The sequence below is a fragment of the Notolepis coatsorum genome, assembly GCF_963971535.1.
Source record: "Notolepis coatsorum genome assembly, chromosome: 12".
Taxonomy (NCBI): domain Eukaryota; kingdom Metazoa; phylum Chordata; class Actinopteri; order Aulopiformes; family Paralepididae; genus Notolepis; species Notolepis coatsorum.
This window is the reverse complement of record NC_140176.1, coordinates 72,251,589-72,272,575: the sequence shown is the minus strand read 5'-3', so window position 1 is coordinate 72,272,575 and position 20,987 is coordinate 72,251,589. Positions and strand designations below refer to the sequence as shown.

Here is a 20,987-nt window from a genome sequence, read left to right as displayed (position 1 = left end):
AACACTGTAGTCTTTGCGTATTCATATACCTTATATATATATCTGTATGCCTGTGTATGTATCTGTACAGTATATTCATGCTATGTAAACTATACATTATGTACACTACATACATTTATGTATCTATGTCTATGCACCTTACTGCCTAACGTTAAACCACCTCCATCAATAACGTTAAACCACCTCCATCACTAACGTTAAACCACCTCCATCGCTAACGTTAAACCACCTCCATCTGTAACGTTAAACCACCTCCATCTGTAACGTTAAACCACCTCCATCACTAACGTTAAACCACCTCCATCTGTAACGTTAAACCACCTCCATCACTAACGTTAAACCACCTCCATCACTAACGTTAAACCACCTCCATAGCTAATGTTAAACCACCTCCATCGCTAACGTTAAACCACCTCCATCTGTAACGTTAAACCACCTCCATCGCTAACGTTAAACCACCTCCATCTGTAACGTTAAACCACCTCCATCACTAACGTTAAACCACCTCCATCCTCCTCGACCACTAGGTAAAGACTCCCCTCTGCTGAGACCTATAGTGGTGACACCGGTGAGAGGAGAACGAGAAAATAAACACACACACACATAATGTTGACATATTTCTGACAGAGGGTGGTCAAAGTGAGTCCATTGGCTCACAAGAGAGCATGTGTATGTGTATTCCATATTGTGCTCACTGCATGGGTAGAATACTTGTTCAATCAAGAAATGCCTTAAAAATGCAAGTCTCATTCAAAACAATAATTTTTACATACTGCCATGTACTGTAAAATAAAGGCATTTTAATTTAGCACAAATCCTACAGTGTGCCTTGGATTGTTTTGAAGGAGACTTGCATTTAACATTTTTGATTGAGACCATATTATAGCCATGTAATGAGCATTTGAAGATGGAATAAGCACAGTACACCTAAAGTATCCAAACACCACCTGTATGTAATCACCACAAAGACCCAGCAGAGCACCTGTATGTGACCACAAAGACCCAGCAGAACACCTGTATGTGACCACAAAGACCCAGCAGAACACCTGTATCTGTATGTGACCACAAAGACCCAGCAGAACACCTGTATGTGACCACAAAGACCCAGCAGAGCACCTGTATGTGACCACAAAGACCCAGCAGAACACCTGTATGTGACCACAAAGACCCAGCAGAGCACCTGTATGTGACCACAAAGACCCAGCAGAACACCTGTATGTGACCAAGACCCAGCAGAGCACCTGTATGTGACCACAAAGACCCAGCAGAACACCTGTATGTAATCACCACAAAGACCCAGCAGAACACCTGTATGTGACCACAAAGACCCAGCAGAACACCTGTATCATCTGTATGTGACCACAAAGACCCAGCAGAGCACCTGTATGTGACCACAAAGACCCAGCAGAACACCTGTATGTGACCAAGACCCAGCAGAGCACCTGTATGTGACCACAAAGACCCAGCAGAGCACCTGTATGTGACCACAAAGACCCAGCAGAGCACCTGTATGTGACCACAAAGACCCAGCAGAGCACCTGTATGTGACCACAAAGACCCAGCAGAGCACCTGTATGTGACCACAAAGACCCAGCAGAGCACCTGTATGTGACCACAAAGACCCAGCAGAGCACCTGTATGTGACCACAAAGACCCAGCAGAGCACCTGTATGTGACCACAAAGACCCAGCAGAACACCTGTATGTGACCACAAAGACCCAGCAGAGCACCTGTATGTGACCACAAAGACCCAGCAGAGCACCTGTATGTGACCACAAAGACCCAGCAGAGCACCTGTATGTGACCACAAAGACCCAGCAGAGCACCTGTATGTGACCACAAAGACCCAGCAGAGCACCTGTATGTGACCACCACAAAGAGCTGTTGAATGCTGTGTTTAGGTCTAATAGGACAAGAATTAAGATAGGATAAGATCCTTTATTGATCCCCTTGGGGAAATTCAGGCATCATACAGTAGCAGCATGGGGGAGGGGGAGGGGAGGTACAGGTAGTAAAAACAAGTAGTGTAAACAATATAACAAGTCAATATAATTAACCAACTAACTAACTGAAATATACAGTATCACAGTATCACATAAGGTGCAGTATGCATAAGGTAGTGTTATTGTCCTTTTTAGGTTCCTAGTAGTTGGATGTCTGGCAGCAGTCCAGAGACTTTATTTGCATCCGAGTTTAGTCTGAGGTCGCCAATTATTTTAGTAAGAGCAGTTGCAGTGCTGTGGTATGTTCTGAAGCCTGATTGGAATTCCGCCATGATGTTGTTTTCTTTAAGAAAGGAGTTTATTTGGATTGAGTGTTACAGCCACAGCCAGGGCTTTTCTCTCCCCTGTCTGTCAGCAGGTTCCCAGGCCCATACATGGTCCCCTTCCTGTTCCTGTCTCACCATTAACCTACTCACCTGTGCCAGACGACATACCTGCCGGCTATGACCCAATTAACGAACCTGGATAAAGGGCCGCCGCCTGCACTCCTGCCACTCCTTGTCCGAGTGTTGTTTACACCTTCCGTGGTATAGAACTCTATTCAAGACCTCAGCATTCATGGAATTATGTTTTGTGTGCTCAGTGATTTTGCTCTATAGGGGTGTCAAACTCATTTTCACAGAGGGCCACATCAGCATTATGGTTGCCCTCAAAGGGCCAAAGACCGTATAAATGTTAATGTAATGTAAAATAAATGTAGCTACTCATTTACATATTGTTAAACATGTTGTTTCTGTATTTATTACTTATTCAAGTTATACATATTGCATATGCATTTGCATAGATGTAAAAATATATGTTAGCTTATGTTATTTTAACAAATAATTTTAGTTTATCAGAACCCCATATTACTCCATCAATCAATGATCAAACCATTCAAGTAAATAACAAAGAAGAATATCATCAAATACAAGCTATGACATTAAGTTTGTTCAAAACCTTTTTGTCACAGTCAAGAGGGGCAGAACTAACAACTGTGAGCTGCAAAGAACACGTGGGACAGATGTAGCAGATGTTACAAAAACAAATGGCTGCACACAACCTTGCAGAGGCCATACATCCAACTAATGGAAGATAGTTTAATAATTAACTTTAATTAACAGATTGCAGAATGGGTACAGTACAGTACAGCTCAATACACACAATTGTTAAGGGGATGCAGACCAGAGAAAGACTTTCGACTTGTTTACATCAGGGTCCCCCATTTTCAATTCGTAATGAAATTGCTATTATGTGTCTGCATGAACACACAACTGTAACTGTACTCAAAAATAACAAAATAAGGGTTGTCTCAGTTCACAACTATATTGGTCAAGTTTTGGGTGGGACTTGTTTGCGTCCCTACAGCTTCTTATTCAATTGAGCGAGATGCTCGGTTATGTCACACAGCCAGTTTGCATCTGACAGTTCAGACAATATTTCTTCAACCCTTTGTTACCTATTCCGCCTGGATCTTTTTTGTATTTTGGGCTGTAAAATTGTCAAATAATGTCTGAGGAGTAAGTGCTTTTGGCTTTTTTCCTTTGTTACTTCATCAATACCTCAGATGTTCAACATACATGTGTGTAAGAAAATGTGTAATAACTAAGGCTGTCAAAGTTAAAGCTTTATTAACGCATTAACCCACAATTCTTTTAACGCCGCTATTTTTTAACCCAAGATTAATGTTTAAAAATTATTTATTATTATTTTTTTTTACCAGAGCTCTTGGGGGCCACATCAAATGACATGGCGGGCCATGAGTTTGACACCTATGCTCTATACTAATCCTTGTTCTCTGATGTCCAGGACCTCACCTCTCCGGCCTACACCTCAACCTCGGATCCTCACCAGCCTGCACCCTCATGGACACACACACACACACACACACACACACACACACACACACACACACACACACACACACACACACACACACACACACACACACACACACACACACACACACACACACACACACACACACACACACACACACACACACACACACACACACACACACACACACACACACACACACACACACACACACACACACACACACACACCCCATCGGCCTGTCACTCCTCCACTCCTTGTTCCCTGTCTCTAGCTCCTCTCACGACCTTTGGACCCTGCTTCCCCCATACTTCAATTAAACATTCTAAACCGCTCTATTCTCCTGTGCCCTGGGTTCTAGAAAGACACCTCACCTTAACATTGAGATTTTTTTTAACTAAGTATCTTGCTGATGAATGGAAGGTTGGATATCAGATAAATGTATGTACATTGTGCACAGTGCAGCATGAATATACATACAGATACATAGACAGGCATATCTATACAGATATAGATAAGATATATGAATACTCAAAGTGTACAGTGGTATTGCACAATACAATTTCACAATGCTATCATGTGCTACATGGTTTGACGTGGTGGTACTGTACAACAAAGGTAGATAGTACAATAAATACATCACTGGAGGCGGAATATTTGTTAAAGGCGAAATGTGTAAAAATACCATTCTAAATTAAATATTGTGGGGCTGCAGAGATGTCCTTGTTTGGTATCCCCTGCAAAAATCACACGTGTTTTCCAATAAAGATTTTAATAATGAGGCAAAAAACATAATTCCCTCTGATATTGTGAATCATCAATTGCAATATCAGTCAAAATAATCGCAATTAGATATTCTTCCCAAACTGTGCAGCCCTAATACCAACTAATCATAATACGTTTATGTAAATGCTCTGATGGACCAGACAGTGGAATCTAAATATAGAGCCATCATACATTCTGAAGTGTAATAGCAAAAACCGGAACCTCACCGCCTTATCTATACAATTACAGCAATCTGTTCAAAACACTCACCGTGGTCAAACAGAAGGCAAAGCTTCTAGTCACACCTGATGCAAAGGACCATTATTTTACCAACATCAAAAAGTCTGTTTCTTTTATGCCTATTTGCCAAGCCCTGGAAATAAGGTGGCATTTGGGCAGGGTAATGGCCAGCGTAATAGTAGAAAGACATAAATATAGGCAATACAATGTTATATGAATATAAAAATATGAGGAAGAATTAACAGTGTAAACGATATAATTAACTCTGAATATTGAAATATGAGAAAAGTAAATAGTGTACACAAAGGTGCAGATGACAGGGTCTGTATGCCCTATTGGTTATACGTTACAATAAATATAGGCAAACAATTATTTTAATCTGAATACTATGCGTAAGAGTAAAAGTAAACAGTATGCACAAGGTGAGACAAAATGGGGAAATAATTATGTAGACATGTTTTAATTCTCTCACTGATTGACTAAGCAATTAATACAAGTAAAACAAATAAAGTTTTTTTAATTGTATTCACTGCCTGTAAAAGTTTAGTTTACGGCATTAATGTTTGTTACACTGAAGTAAAACAGACCTATATTCCTAAATTACAACTGGTTAAAGTTCCAAATCGCTTATTTTCTATCTACAGTTTGAACTCTGTATGTGTATGTGAATAATGTATGTTAATTCACCCATGAATCACGGATTGGGACTTTAAATTGAAAATCAACCTATCACACCATGACGAAGACTATGGCCATGTTTTGTAGTTTTTCTTTTTACATTTTATACACATACAGTTAAACGTTCTAAATTGCTTACATCCACTATTGAACATGCAGGGGGGGGGGGGGTATTTAGCCTAAATCTGAAAACACATTTTAGCTACTTTGAAAGTGCTCTTTTAAAAGGCAGAACCTTTGAGGAAAAATGTCAAGACTTTAAACATGGGGTTATGGTCTGGACAGCTTTGTGGTTTCCACTGGGACACATATGATCATATAATTGGACCAGTGCTTATCATTATTATTTTTGTATCTGTTTGATACATCTCGAGTGAGAAGCCGTTGGGAGCACCTGACCTGTCAGCTGTCACTCACCGTGTGGAGGGCCGCGAGCCAGAGGGACAACAGACCGACCCGGTGCTTTACGGACATGTTGAGCGCGCGAGGAACTCTCTGCTCCTGTCCCGAGCGCGCGCGACACGGGTCATCAACCCGCTCTCATGTAAATCCACGCAGGTGAGCTCGCAAATATTGGCTGCAGACAGTAAACCCTACGACCACAAAGGTTATTTTCAGGAAAAGGTAGATTTTGAAAAAACATCCATTTTAAGTTTAAAAAAAAAACTAAATAAAACGTGCGCTCCTCCAAACAATAACCGTCTCAGCACCGTCTAGTAGTGCGCACTGGGGAAGCGGTGATCCATATAACAACAGCTGGCTCACCGAGTCACTCCCATTAACTTTATGTGAAGCGCATCCACGCCACTTTCGCAGTCTCTCGTCCCTAGAGAGTGATGCGCGCTCCCGTTTCCAAGAGATGGACATCTTCTGAGAACCAGAGACTGGAATGCACGTCCGTGGTCTCAAACAGCGACCTCTCGCGAGCACAGACCGTCATTGTCAGTATAGGGCAGGCTGCCATGCAATGCAGTGCACCTGACCTGTCCCCACCCTAACTTCATGAAACGAAAATGTTAAATGGACTGCATTTATATAGGGCTTTTATCCAAAGCCTCATCGGGAGCAATTAGGGGTTAAGTGACCGGGAGGAGTGGGAATCGAACAGTGAACCTCCGGATTACCAGACGACTGCTCTACCTTTGATGATTGATTGATTGGAAATTGTATTAACAGATTGCAGAATGGGTACAATACAGTACAGCTCAATACACACAATTGTTAAGGGGATGCAGACCAGAGAAAGACTTTCGTCTTGTTTACATCAGGGTCCCCCATTTTCAATTCATCATAACATATATGACATATGTGACATACATGACATACAGATAGACAGTACTATTACATCTAGACATTTATGACATACCAGATCTATAACAGTAATGAGTACAAAAAGAGTCTAAAAAGAGAGTATATACATTTGAGGGGGAAGAAACTGTACATTGGAGGAGGTTGGGCAGGTGGGGTGGGGGACCTCCTGAGATACTGTCGAAAAGACAAGCACTGGATGCAAATTTGAACCTACAGTATGTTGATTAACCATCAGTTACTAGAGTCTCAGACCTGATGTGGAAATCCTTCCAGAATGGCTTCTACTTCGCTTCCCAATGACACATTCAGTAAATAAATATCCATTTGACTCTCAATCCCCATTTTCTATCTGCTTTCTTCTAATTCTAAAAATAATATTTGTTCCTACTTTGTCCACATAGTCCAACATTAGTTTAGTTCCTTGGCAGTTAATCATTATTTGTGCCCCCCTGGTAAATTACCAGTAAGGTAAATGAAGTAGCATATCCCTAACCCCAAACCATAAAAATAATCTCATTTTGGGAGCAGTTGCTTTTTGATGAACCAGATGAGTTTTTCCCCCTTCAGACGGCATTCGAATTTATGTAAAAGAGCCTCTGATCAATGCACCCCATAGCCTGGAGACACAGGGTGGATGGCAGGAGGATGAGAGAATCAAGAAAAAGAAGAAAGAGGAAATTCCAGGCGGCTGGGGGGTGCATCGGTCTAAGCGCTCGTCACCAACACAAGAGACACCGGTATCGAATCTGGCTGTCAGCGTTGCCTCCGGCTTGGGCCGGCTGTCATACTGACTCAATTGGCAGAGTCAGCGGGAGGGGAGTCGATGGGTGGTAATCTGGTCGTTGTAAACAGCGACTCCTACAGGTCGGTCAGGGCGCCTGCACAGCAGAGACAGGAAATGTCGAGGGTGGTGTGAGCCTCCCACACGTTACACCTCGCCTATGAGAGTCCGCGCTGGCAGGTGAAAAAGAAGTGGCTGGCTGACTCCACATGTAACGGAGGGGACATGTGATCGATTCTTCAACCCTCCCTACGACCGACCAGTGGGGGGCACGTGCGAGCAACGATCAAGACAGGGGAGGGGGGAATTGGCACGACTAAATTGGGATGGGAGAAAAACAGAAAAAGAAGGAGAAAAAGTGGATAAAAGAAATATAGGAAATTCCATTTGTGGAGTGAAACCATCTGTTGCCAGACGACCGCCACAGATCATTCAGTCACTACAACTCTAGATAACATAGGATAAGATAAGACTCTAGACTTTATCTAAGATAAAAATGAGATAAGATATTATTTTATTGATCAACATGGGAAAATCCGGGTGTCATAGCAGAATGGGGAGGGGAGGTACAGGTATGGGCAGGGTAATAGTAGAAAGAATATAGGCAATCAAATTTGATCTGAATATGAAAATATGAGAAACAAATAAACAGTGTAAACAATAATTAACTCTGAATATAAAAATATGAGAAAAGTGAACAGTGTAAGGTGCAGATGAGGGTCTGTATGCCCTATCGGTTATATTATATGTTACAATAAATATAGGCAATAAAGAATTTGAATCTGAATATATACTATGAGTAAGAGTAAAAGTAAATACGCAAGGTGTTTATAACTAAATGTAAACAAATGGGTATTTCCACCACCAAAAATTAGAACAAAATGTAATTATCTCAATTATTGACTAAGCAATTTATATAAGGACCAACACTAGAAAAACAAATCAATTGTTTTTTTTTTAATTGTATTCAATGTAGTTACTGGCTGTAAAGGTTTTGTTTTCGTAAACTGAGATTAACCACAGACAGGGAACCCCAGTTGGTAGGCTCGTGAGGGAGGGGAGAATGGACAATACAAGATGTAAGCCTTACCTGTCGTTATGGGAAACGTGCAATCGCTGCAACTCTGCCTCGAAAGCAGAAGAGCGTATCACGCGAATACACAATTCTGCCGGCGTCCTTTGGCATTGTTCTCCCTTGTTCAGCTAGACTCACCTAACTCAAACAAACGTCTAACTGGCTACTACCTTCACAGAAGTTCTTAACATTAACATTAACTACTAACATAAAGTCACTTATTAGACACAGTTAATCAAGAAAGTAGCAAAAGAGGGTAAATATAGCGTGTGTGTGAGGAGTGTGAGGATCTGCTTAAACAGGCTGACACCTCGGCGCCAAACTATAGCAAATTAATATTGAATAATGAAACGTCACTCAGGTAATGTCACTCAGGAATGCCTTTAATCTAGAAATACAGTAGCATGGTTAATCTCATGAAACCTGTGTGTGTACTGTATACTGTGTGTGTATGCTCTGTGTGTATGTATGTATATGTGTGTGTGTGTGTGTGTGTGTGTGTGTGTGTGTGTGTGTGTGTGTGTGTGTGTGTGTGTGTGTGTGTGTGTGTGTGTGTGTGTGTGTGTGTGTGTGTGTGTGTGTGTGTGTGTGTGTGTGTGTGTGTGTGTGTGTGTGTGTGTGTGTGTGTGTGTGTGTGTGTGTGTGTGTGTGTGTGTGTGTGTGTGTGTGTGTGTGTGTGTGTGCGTGCGTGCGTGCGCGTGCGTGCGTGTGTGTGTGTGTGTGTGTGTGCAGGCTGCAGGGGTGAGTGGGACAACATGTCGTGCTGGCAGAGCGCTGAGGTCGGCGAGGTGACGACCATGCAGTCCTGCCCCTCCGCCACCCTCCTCCACCTGTTTGGGAAAAAATTATGAGACTCTCATCTCTCCATCCCTCCATCTTTCCATCCCTCCATCCTGTTGTCCTCTTCACGCTCCCCCTCTCCATCTCTCCATCCCTCCATCTCTCCATCCCTCCATCCTGTTTGTCGTCTTCACGCCCCCCTCTCCATCCCTCCATCTCTCCATCCCTCCATCTCTCCATTCCACCATCTCTCCATCCCTCCATCCTGTTTGTCCTCTTCACGCCCCCCCTCTCCATCCTATCATCCACTTCTTCACACCTCGTGTTGTGTCCCTCATCTCTCATTACACTCATAATTCATCATGTCAAACTCTCTTCATCTCTCCTCTTTGATCTCCCATCCACTTCCACTCAAAAACGAAAGGAAATGTTTCACTCACAAACGGTACGGTCAGTGGCAGGTTTCTTGGCGACCGCAGAATGTTCTCGAACTAGTTCTAGTATTGCAGCAGATATCTCCGGTCTACAATCAGAATAGTGTCAGTGTTAGGGTGGGGGTGTAATGGAAATATTTCTATGTCGATAGAGCTGATGAAATAAAGATTAAAAGGAAACAAATGGACGTTCCGTTGTTGGTTTTATTTGCAGCTGGAGCAAAACAGCTGGACACAGTCTGACAGAACAGGTGATCTTCTGAAAGACATGTGCCATGAGAGCATTGAACATCAGGGCTTATATGCATAGTCCCGAGCTGATGAAACCGCTGAGTCGAAAGAGCTGTTGCAAACAGAAGCCGGATGTAGCCGGTTTCCTGAGGAGGTATGTGGTTTTCAACTCAGGGCTCAGGGTGCACACAAGATGTTTTATGCAAAGGTGACACGTTTCCATGAACAGTTTAAGCAGGTCAATGTGTTCCGATGAATTTAGTACAGAGTCAGTGTAATAGGTACAACCTAGTACCTGCCACGAAATTCGACCGCGCCTTGAGTGGGAGTCGAACCCCGGGCGTCCGCACGGGGGGAAGCAACACAAACCGCTGCGCCAAGAGAGGAACTCCTCCCTAAGCGCTCAGTTTGGATGCCTCTGGGGAGTGAGTTTCACTTCCTGGTACCGCTACCGTGCCTCAGCCACTTCTCAACGTCGGAAGTTCTTCGTGACTGGGCTTCGCGGTACTATCCGTTACATTGACCCCCCCTGAACTCACACCACCCAAGGCATCCGGGTCACGGCACCACTGTAACAGGTCTAAGGCCACCCTCTGCTTGTCGTCGTGCATGTGAAGTGAAGACTCAGTTGTAGCCAGTCATTGTGTTTTATTTCTCCTGTTGAAACATCCCACAGGCACATATCAACACTTGGCCAGCAGATGGCGTCAACAACTTGCATAGGCTCCTTCCTCATTCAGGCCAGACTGAACATTTTGAATGATACATTGAAATATCACATTAAAATAAAATACACCATGAAATAATACAAATTAAACAATAAGACATCTCCAATTACCTGTTGAAACATCCCACAGGCACATATCAACACTTGGCCAGCAGATGGCGTCAACAACTTGCATAGGCTACAATGGGGGAGAAATGTCACGCTATCAGAAACGAGGCCTAACACACATCGCTCAGCCATTACTACAAACTCAGTCAGCATGTGTCATACAAGAGTTCGCCACCACAGCTAAACCCCATTACAAAAAGTGCAGAATTGTTCACATTAACACAGTTACCACTATATACAACTCCGGTTCATTGCCCGGCAACTTATTTACAAAAGTACGTTCTTTTAAACCATTAATAAGTTCTGGGGACATGGGACAGCTCTTACCTCCTTCCTCATTCAGGCCAGACTGAACGGGAAGAGGCGGGCGACAAAGTAAATACGTCACTTCGGCAGGAAGTGACGACGGCTTCAAAATAAAAGACTATGAGAGTAAAAATAATAATAATAATAAACAATTTAAAATAAAAACGTTAGGGAGGGATTCTTTGTGGAATACAACATATTAGTATATTCTATATACCTGCTACATACTCCCCCCCTGAATTCCGCTAAAATCCCGAACCTACAGGACACACTAACTGGGACCTCCAACACTACGTCAGAACCGGCACGGGTTTACCTGAAGATACACATCCTCAAAATCAACTATAAGTCACCTGTCACACAGGTTCAGAGAAAACAAAAGGGTGTACAGTCCTATGTTTCTCCTAGAATCACTCGGTGCCTTGTACACCAAACCACCCGGCCTACTCGAATCCCATACCTCATATGTGAGCACATGTGGTAAATACGCCACTTACAGTGTCACAGTGCAAGATAAAATAAAAATCAATAAAACAAAAAAAACTGAAAGAGATAGCACAGAAAGCCTAGGACAGAGTTAGAAGAAACTGGGAACTCCTACCAACCGAACGGCCTCTGAACCATCGTCTCTATCAAACGGTTGACTCCTCTAACCACCCTGCCAGCCCGTGTCCTGACTACACCCTCTGTGCCCCTCAGTGTAGGTGCACGGCAGTCTCGGTCCCGCTCTACAATAGCCGGAATGACTACCGGAATAACGGTCGGGGCCCTTGGCACTGTGTCTGATGTGTCAACTGTAGACACTGGTCTGGAGGACTGGGCACTACTTGCATCAACCACCGACACTGTCTCTATCTCAGACTGATCTTCGTCCACATCAGCTACGTCACAGGAGCCATGACTGGTAGCCTCTTCAGCCCCACTCAACACCCATGCCTCCGTCCTATCCTCTGAACCCCTCTCTCCCAGAGAGTTGACGAGACCCATCTGAGACCCGTCCTCTGATCCTCTCTCTTCCTCCAGAGAGTTGATGAGGCCCATCTGAGACCCATCCTCTGATCCCCCAAGACTGTCTTCAGTCTCCGGCGCGTTCCCATCAGCAGTCTCTATGGGTAGGAAGCTGATATCCAGAATCAGGTTGCGATGCACCACTCTCGTCTTCCCCTTGTCATCTTCCAACTTGTAGACATGAGTCTGTGGGTTGCTGTCCATGACAGTATAGACTGTTGGTTCCCACTTGTCCGCAAGTTTCTTCTTCCCCCTCTCACCTTTGTTTGCGAGGAGCACCCTGTCTCCCACGTTCAAGCAGATCCCCTTGACTTTACGGTTGTAACCTCTGGCTTGCTTGTCTTGTTCCTTGACAGCATGTCTCCGAGCAACGTCTGCAGCTTCATGGAGGTGGGACATAAGCGTTGTCGCGTAACTGCTGTAGTCAACAACCACTGGGTCGTGCAGAACCTGTCTGAACATCACATCAACAGGGAGCCTCGGAACCCGCCCAAACATTAGGTGGAAAGGTGCATACCCAGTTGTCTCATGCACCGTCGCATTGTATGCAAATGTCAGAGTCTGTATTTGCTGAGGCCACCTGGCCTTCTCCCTCAGCGACAGCGAACGGATCATGCCTCCCAGGGTTCTGTTAAACCTCTCGGTCCCTCCGTTCCCCATGGGATGGTAGGCGGTAGTGTGTGACTTGGAGACTCACGACAGTCTAAGCAGTTCCGCAATGAGCTCGCTCTCGAAGTTGGCTCCTTGATCCGTATGTATGCGCTTCGCAAATCCATACACACAGAACACGTGATCCCACAACTTCCTCGCAACTTGCTTCGCTTGTTGATTCGAGCAGGGAAAGGCATGTGCCAACTTCGTGAAAAGATCCGTCAGGACAAGGACATCTACTGAACGCTGATTGTTATCCTCTGCACTCCAGAAGTCCAAACACACTAGTTCCATGGGAGCGGAGGTCCTTATACTCTCAAGTGGAGCCCTAGCAGACGGATCTGGAGTCTTGGCCAAAATGCACCTCTGGCAGCACTTCACATAGTCCTTAACTTGGCGCTCCATCCTCGGCCAAAAGAAGCGTTGTCTTGTCAGGTAGATCGTCCTTGCCTGCCCTTGATGTCCGGCTAGGTCATGCACGCCCCGCAAGGCCTTGTCCACTAGACTCCGGGGTAAGACGAACTGAAGCCTCCTCTGCTTGCTCAACGGATCTTTGGTGACTCTATAGAGCACTCCGTCAGTGACCTTCAGTCTCTCCCATTGTCTGATCAGCACCAGAGCACTCGCGCCCAGACCGTCTCTCTCTCGCCTCGATGGCCTCCTCTGTCGAGTCAGAAAAGACGTGACCTTTGAGATGTCAGGGTCACTCTCTTGGCTCCTCTGAAGCTCTGTCAGGGAAAAGGCAGGCAGCGAATCCTGTCCCGGCGGAGCAAGATGTTGAACGGTCTGGACCAACTCTGTTGCCCTGGACTCTGCAGCTGCATCCCAATGGTCATGAGAATCAAGGACCGCCTTCACAGCGCTGTTACACAGGGGCGGCGAACACTGGGACTGCATCACAGCGACGCTCTCTGACCTCTCCGCCCTTTGACACTGGACCCTCAAACGGAAGGCATCTTGAACTCCGTTCACTCCAACCTAACCCGCTTCGGCGAGCAGATTGCCGTAGGACTCAGTGACCAGCCGGCGCCCAACCGTCTTGGCAAACGGATCCCGACTGAGAGCATCAGACACCACATTCTTGACTCCTGCGATGTGCTTCAGGCTGAACGTATAAGGAGCGAGCTTCGCGACCCACCGTTGTTCACAAGCGTCGAGCTTAGGCTTTGTCATTATATAGGTGAGTGGATTGTTGTCCGTCCATACAGTGAAGGAGTTGCCCTTCAGCCAATGGCTGAACTTGTCACACACACTCCACTTCAGTGCCAAAAACTCGAGCCGATGGGCTGGGTAATTCTTCTGAGAACTGCTCAGGGTCTTGCTTGCGAAAGCTATGGGGCGCGCTTTACTTTCACCAGCTGGTACTTGTGACAACACCGCCCCGAGCCCGTCCAATGAAGCATCGGTCGACAGAATCAAGGGACGTGAGAAATCAGGATGCGCCAGAACCACACAGTCCAGCAGACTCTCTCTTAGACTGACGAAGGCGACGTCACACTCTGAAGTCCAGTCATCGGGTCCCAGTCTCCTAAATGTTCCTGCCTTCACCTTCACCTTCGTCCTTCCTTTCCTCTTCTGTCCCCCAGTCAGGGCGAACAGCGGTTTGGCGATGGAAGAGCAATTAGGGATGAAGTGCTGATAGAAGAAGACCATTCCCAGATAGGACTTGATCCTCCGTACTGAGGGCGTGCACCCGTCCTCTTCCATCAGATCTGTGCTAGACATGCTGGATATGACCTCCACCTTCGCAGGATCCACAGCCACTCCGTTACCATCTATGATATGGCCCAGAAACTTGACAGACGACCTCATCAGATGACACTTTTTCGGGCTCAACTTGAGGTTGTGGTCTCGCAGTCGCTGGAAGACGACCTCAAGTCTTTGTAACGCCTCCTCTTCCGTCGATCCGAAGACCAGTAGGTCGTCCAGATAGCATAACAGGCTGCTGAAGTTCATGTCCCCGAATATACTCAGCATCATGCGCATAAATGAGGCAGGACTATTGCACAGTCCCTGCGGCATTCTATTATACTCATGCAGGCCTATCGGTGTAGTGAACGCCGTGTATCTCTTATCCTCTTCAGCCATGGGAACATTGTAGAAGCCGGACGTCAAGTCCATCGTGCTGAAGAAGGTGTTCCCCCCCAAGGCGGCCAGACAGTCCGACTGATGTGGAAGAGGATGGGCGTCTTTGAGTGTTCTTGCATTCAACCATCGGAAATCGGTGCAGATCCTCAGATTACCGTCCTTTTTCCATACCATCACCAGCGGTGAAGCATAATCACTCACTGATTTTCGGATTATCCCTTGCTGCTCCATGTCTGTCAAGACCTGTCGTAGTTTCTGGTAGTGAGCAGGGGGTACTCTCCGGTAAGGAAGGCGGAATGGACGATCATCGGTCAGTCGAATGCGGTGGACGAAGCCCTTTGCCTCACCACAGTCCATCTCATGCTTAGAGAAGATGTCGGTGTAAGACTCGAGCAGCTGGACCAACTTCTCCTTTCCTGCGTTGCTGGTATGACAGGGTTGGATATCGAGTTTGTCAAGACCAACATCACGTAGCCTCTGCTCGAAGTCAGAGGGACTGGTTGCCGTATGGTGCTCAGTCGGGGGAGCGCTGTCGATCCGACTACAGCCTTGGAGTAGCTCCAAATCCTCCACAGCTAAGCAGGGAGACACATCTGCCAGCTTACAGTTCCTCTTCAGCGTAACAGGTCTATCAGACAGGTTGGTGACCTTCATGGGGACCCACCCATCACCCCACAGAGGTGTCACGACCCGACCAACCATGATATTACGTGGCATGGACCTTGATGAAGTCGGCTCCACTATCACAGTGCTTCCCGGCGACATGACGGTATTCTTGGGTAGTTTACCCCAGACGAGGTGTTCTTGCATCGCCAGAAGAGTGATCGACTGCTTGAGCTTGACCGTGCCGATCCTATCCGGTACCTTTTCACCCCTCCATCGGGACGTATTCGCCATGAGGTCCAAGAACTGTTCACACCCTGGGGATGAGGATGGGCTACAGACGGAGATGAGCCGCCAGTAATCGTCACTGTCCTTCAACTTGTGCATGAGGAACTTGATCACATTCGTGCCGATGATGAGATCATCCCTCTGGCCCGGCACCACAAGGGCTGGTACGATGCAGCTCACCCCATATACTTTCAATTCAACTTCGTACACACATTTCGGTTTAGTGAGTTTTCCTCCACACCCCACTAAAACCATGTCCTCAGTCATCAGTCTTTGTTCTTGCAATACTTTTCCTTTCAACATTCTTTCCTCTGCATCTTCACTGAAAGTACAGGCCATGGAGCCTGAGTCGAGCATCCCTTGCATCTGAAACATATTATTCACGTTGACTGGAGCATAGAACAGCTCATCATACGGCTCAACTCTTTGCGTGTTCTGTGCTATGATCTTCACACCAGCCGGTGCTGCACTGCACTCTTTCACATAACACTGTTCATGTTCACTTTCAGCACTGAGGGTCTGACTGTCCTCACCCACACGTTCCCTCCTCCAATGCGGGTTAGTCAGTTTAAAGACTGCTGCTCTCTGGGTGAGCGCGCGCCCTGGTCCCTCTGTCTGGGAGGGGAACTGCGACAGTCTCTGCGAATATGGCCAGGTTTAAAGCAACCCAAACACAGGTGCTCCCTCATGCAGTGTGCCACAGTGGAGTGCTCCGCCGATCTGCATATCTTGCAGTCAAACTGTTGTCGTCCATACATTGGCTGGTTGTTCTGAGCCATCGGCTGGTAGCTCTGAGAGATCGGCTGATTGTTCTGAGCCATCGGCTGGTAGCTCTGAGAGATCGGCTGATTGTTCTGAGCCATCGGTCGGTTGTTCTGAGCCAGTACCTGGCTGTTCTGCGCCATCGCTTGACTGTTCTGAGAGAGTGTCCGGTCCAGCAGGCCAATCAAAGTCATCAGACAGTTCCCATCTATCTGAGGAGCAGACGTGACACTCGCTCCCACCTGGACAGGGGGCGACTCTGGAAGGTTAGGCGTAGACAACCCCTCGAACACAGGTGTCTGGACATGAACTGTTAAAGGTCTCCCCAGACCTGCACGGTTTGTTCTGGCGTCCCGCTGTCCTCTCATGCTGATCTGATGACGGTCAACATGCTCCTGTATTTCACCAGCTGTCCACTTCTCTGGCGCTTTGAACCGCAAGATTGCAGCAAGGGAAGGATCAGAGCAATACTTTACAAACATCATGGTCACCTCTCGACGGGGGTCATCAATATGTCGCCCATGCCTGCTCAGGCCCTCCTCTGCTGCATCAACAGCCTTGTTAAGTCGGATCCAATACTCGACAGGGTCCTCCCCTGACACAGGCACAGTGTTATAGAAATCCGCAAGAGGCATACTTGAGCATGACACGCCACCGAAATGTTGTTTCAGTATGTCAGTCACAACCCTCGGGTTCTCTTGAGGCTTTAGTAACGGGTTGCTACGGAGCGTTATCTTTACAATGTCTCTGGCTCTGCCCATCAGTCTGGACAACATCTCTTGATGCTGCTCGTCCACTCCTATACCTCTCTTCCTCAGATAGGTGTCCATGAGCTCCTCCCACTCATGCACTGAGAGCTTGTCAGACCCATCTCCTCTGTACACTGGAGGCTCCCTCACATCCGACTGCATGACCAGCTTTACACCAGTCAGGTTGAGTGTGGAGTCGACGCGTGGTTGGCTCCCACCCGGGTATTGAACCCGCTCTTGACTGCCTTCATTCGCCCGGCTCTCTCCCCTCATCTGAGCCGATATTGACTGTCCCACCTGCTGGGCGATGTGTGATATCAGGTCACTCAATGTTGGGTCGTTCCTGTCGGGGATGGCCGCAGGTGAAAAGGTAGGCCTGTGGGCAAAGGGTGTGTGGCTCGGTAGATGGGTTGAGGTGAAGACTGGGGAACCTTCATTGCCCGGGGTACTAACCTGCTGGGTCTGACTGGGTGCTCGTGACCTCCCCTCACCACCCTGCCAGCCCAGTGAGTTAAATCGAGCCAACAGCTGTGCCCCCCTCCCGGACGCAAAATCACTAGGGCCATGAACCACCCTCTCCCCAATGGCTCCCCCCTCTACAACAGACCCGCTCTCTGAGACGGCCTCCACCTCTACATTATCGTGATCCATTCTATTTTATTTTCTAAAATGGGCTATCAACAAAGAAGGAGAAAAAAAAATTAAATATATTCTGCGGATCACAATATGTTTACCTTGGCCATTACCAATACTATGCCAAAAGAGTGGAGAAATATTTGATTACAATATTTTTCTTGGCTATTCCACCACAAAAGAGGAGAAGAAAAATATATAACTAGGTCACTATATTTTTCAATTGGTTATTCCACCACAAAAGAGGAGAAGAAAAATATATAATTAGGTCACTATATTTTTCAATTGGTTATTCCACCACAAAAGAGGAGAAGAAAAATATATAATTAGGTCACTATATTTTTCAATTGGTTATTCCACCACAAAAGAGGAGAAGAAAAATATATAATTAGGTCACTATATTTTTCAATTGGTTATTCCACCACAAAAGAGGAGAAGAAAAATATATAATTAGGTCACTATATTTTTCAATTGGTTATTCCACCACAAAAGAGGAGAAGAAAAATATATAATTAGGTCACTATATTTTTCAAGAAACCAGAAATCAGAAATTAAAGAGAAGAAAAAAAAATTCACTTCAACGACTCTTCCCGGCGACCAATCTGGCGTTGGTTCTTGTGTTGTCCTGGTCATCGGCACCACTGTTACAGGTACAACCTAGTACCTGCCACGAAATTCGACCGCGCCTTGAGTGGGAGTCGAACCCCGGGCGTCCGCACGGGGGGAGGCAACACAAACCGCTGCGCCAAGAGAGGAACTCCTCCCTAAGCGCTCAGTTTGGATGCCTCTGGGGAGTGAGTTTCACTTCCTGGTACCGCTACCGTGCCTCAGCCACTTCTCAACGTCGGAAGTTCTTCGTGACTGGGCTTCGCGGTACCATCCGTTACATTCACCCCCCCTGAACTCACACCACCCAAGGCATCCGGGTCACGGCACCACTGTAACAGGTCTAAGGCCACCCTCTGCTTGTCGTCGTGCATGTGAAGTGAAGACTCAGTTGTAGCCAGTCATTGTGTTTTATTTCTCCTGTTGAAACATCCCACAGGCACATATCAACACTTGGCCAGCAGATGGCGTCAACAACTTGCATAGGCTCCTTCCTCATTCAGGCCAGACTGAACATTTTGAATGATACATTGAAATATCACATTAAAATAAAATACACCATGAAATAATACAAATTAAACAATAAGACATCTCCAATTACCTGTTGAAACATCCCACAGGCACATATCAACACTTGGCCAGCAGATGGCGTCAACAACTTGCATAGGCTACAATGGGGGAGAAATGTCACGCTATCAGAAACGAGGCCTAACACACATCGCTCAGCCATTACTACAAACTCAGTCAGCATGTGTCATACAAGAGTTCGCCACCACAGCTAAACCCCATTACAAAAAGTGCAGAATTGTTCACATTAACACAGTTACCACTATATACAACTCCGGTTCATTGCCCGGCAACTTATTTACAAAAGTACGTTCTTTTAAACCATTAATAAGTTCTGGGGACATGGGACAGCTCTTACCTCCTTCCTCATTCAGGCCAGACTGAACGGGAAGAGGCGGGCGACAAAGTAAATACGTCACTTCGGCAGGAAGTGACGACGGCTTCAAAATAAAAGACTATGAGAGTAAAAATAATAATAATAATAAACAATTTAAAATAAAAACGTTAGGGAGGGATTCTTTGTGGAATACAACATATTAGTATATTCTATATACCTGCTACATCAGGATGTTTCATGCAAAGGTGGCAGGTCATACAGTTTCATGGCAAAAGGTCAATGTATTCAGATGAGTTTGTACATTGCTGTTTAAGGTATATCTTTCCACCACAGGGGTGAAGGGAGAAACCAAGAGCAGAACACAAGGCACAGGAGGAGAATGAGGCGGTTTAGGTTATTTAATATGAAACCCAGAGAACGGCAAGGAAGGCAGGTAGTCAATTGTTGGAGTGAGAGAATACAGGTGGGTGATGTGTGTGTCCATGCGGTCCCGGGATAGTGCAGGCTGGTGATGTCCAAGGGTGGGGGTGCAGGCCAGAGGTGTGTGATTCTACACACAGACGCAGAATACTGAGCATACAGGTACTGTAACACAGGGAGTAACACAGAATTGTGTAACAGCTAACTATGTAGGTCCAGAGAAGGTCCTACTACCAAGGCAGGTGAAAACAACACTCAGACCAGGAGTGGCAGGGGTGCAGGCCTCTTATCCTGGCTCCGTGATGACGTGATGAGTCTCAGGTGTGTAGGCCAGCCCAGGTAGGCAGGTTGAGAGTGAAGCGGGAACATGGAGAGAGAGACCCATATAAGGTAGTGGGACCTGCTGATAGACAGGGGAGAGAAAGGCCCTGGCTGTGGCTGTAACAGTCAGAGATATGGATAACAGTGTTATTCTCCACCTGTCACTTGTGATATAGAAGGTAAACATTCATACAACTGGCCTTCTGTTTCCCTAAAATGGCATGTTAGCATTTTTTTGCTGTGTCCCATTGCTCCAGAATGCTAAGAATGCTAGCATGCCTTTTAAAGGACATTTAGGAACAAATACTATTGCACTTTACTGTTATATTTGCACTCTGGTTGGATGCCAAACTTATTTTTTTCGTTGTACTGTACTTGTGCTGTCTAAATACATTTGAATCTAATCTAAAATACAGATACTTGTGAAACATCCAGTGAACATTTGTAAATATTCTAAATAAATTATTTTAAGCAGCTCTCCAATTTATGATCTTCGCCTTTTAATCTGGTGATTAATTTGTTAAAAATCTTGTATCAATAGGGTTATATTACAAGTTATTGCCTGACCCTTGTTTATTGACACTATGGGTGACCTGCAGTGTTTGAGGTTTCATGTTCTTGTCTTAATTGCCTACTGGGACAAACAGCGTTGAACTTGAGCAGCCGAGGGCTTTTAAACTAACATTGATCATAAGCT

The 20,987-nt window shown here is 45.8% G+C and overlaps 1 protein-coding gene across 1 annotated transcript in view; it reads right to left on the bottom strand.

The window, feature by feature from the left end:
- Positions 1-12,664, bottom strand: part of vipr2 (vasoactive intestinal peptide receptor 2) — a gene marked incomplete at both ends in the record, with an annotated part of 117,045 nt that extends 104,381 nt beyond the window's left edge. Inside the window, one exon of the mRNA XM_084325879.1 lies at positions 12,085-12,664. Within this exon, the coding sequence (XP_084182005.1) occupies positions 12,085-12,664 (580 nt within the window). The remainder of the gene's footprint in view (positions 1-12,084) is intronic.
- Positions 12,665-20,987: the final 8,323 nt, after the last annotated feature.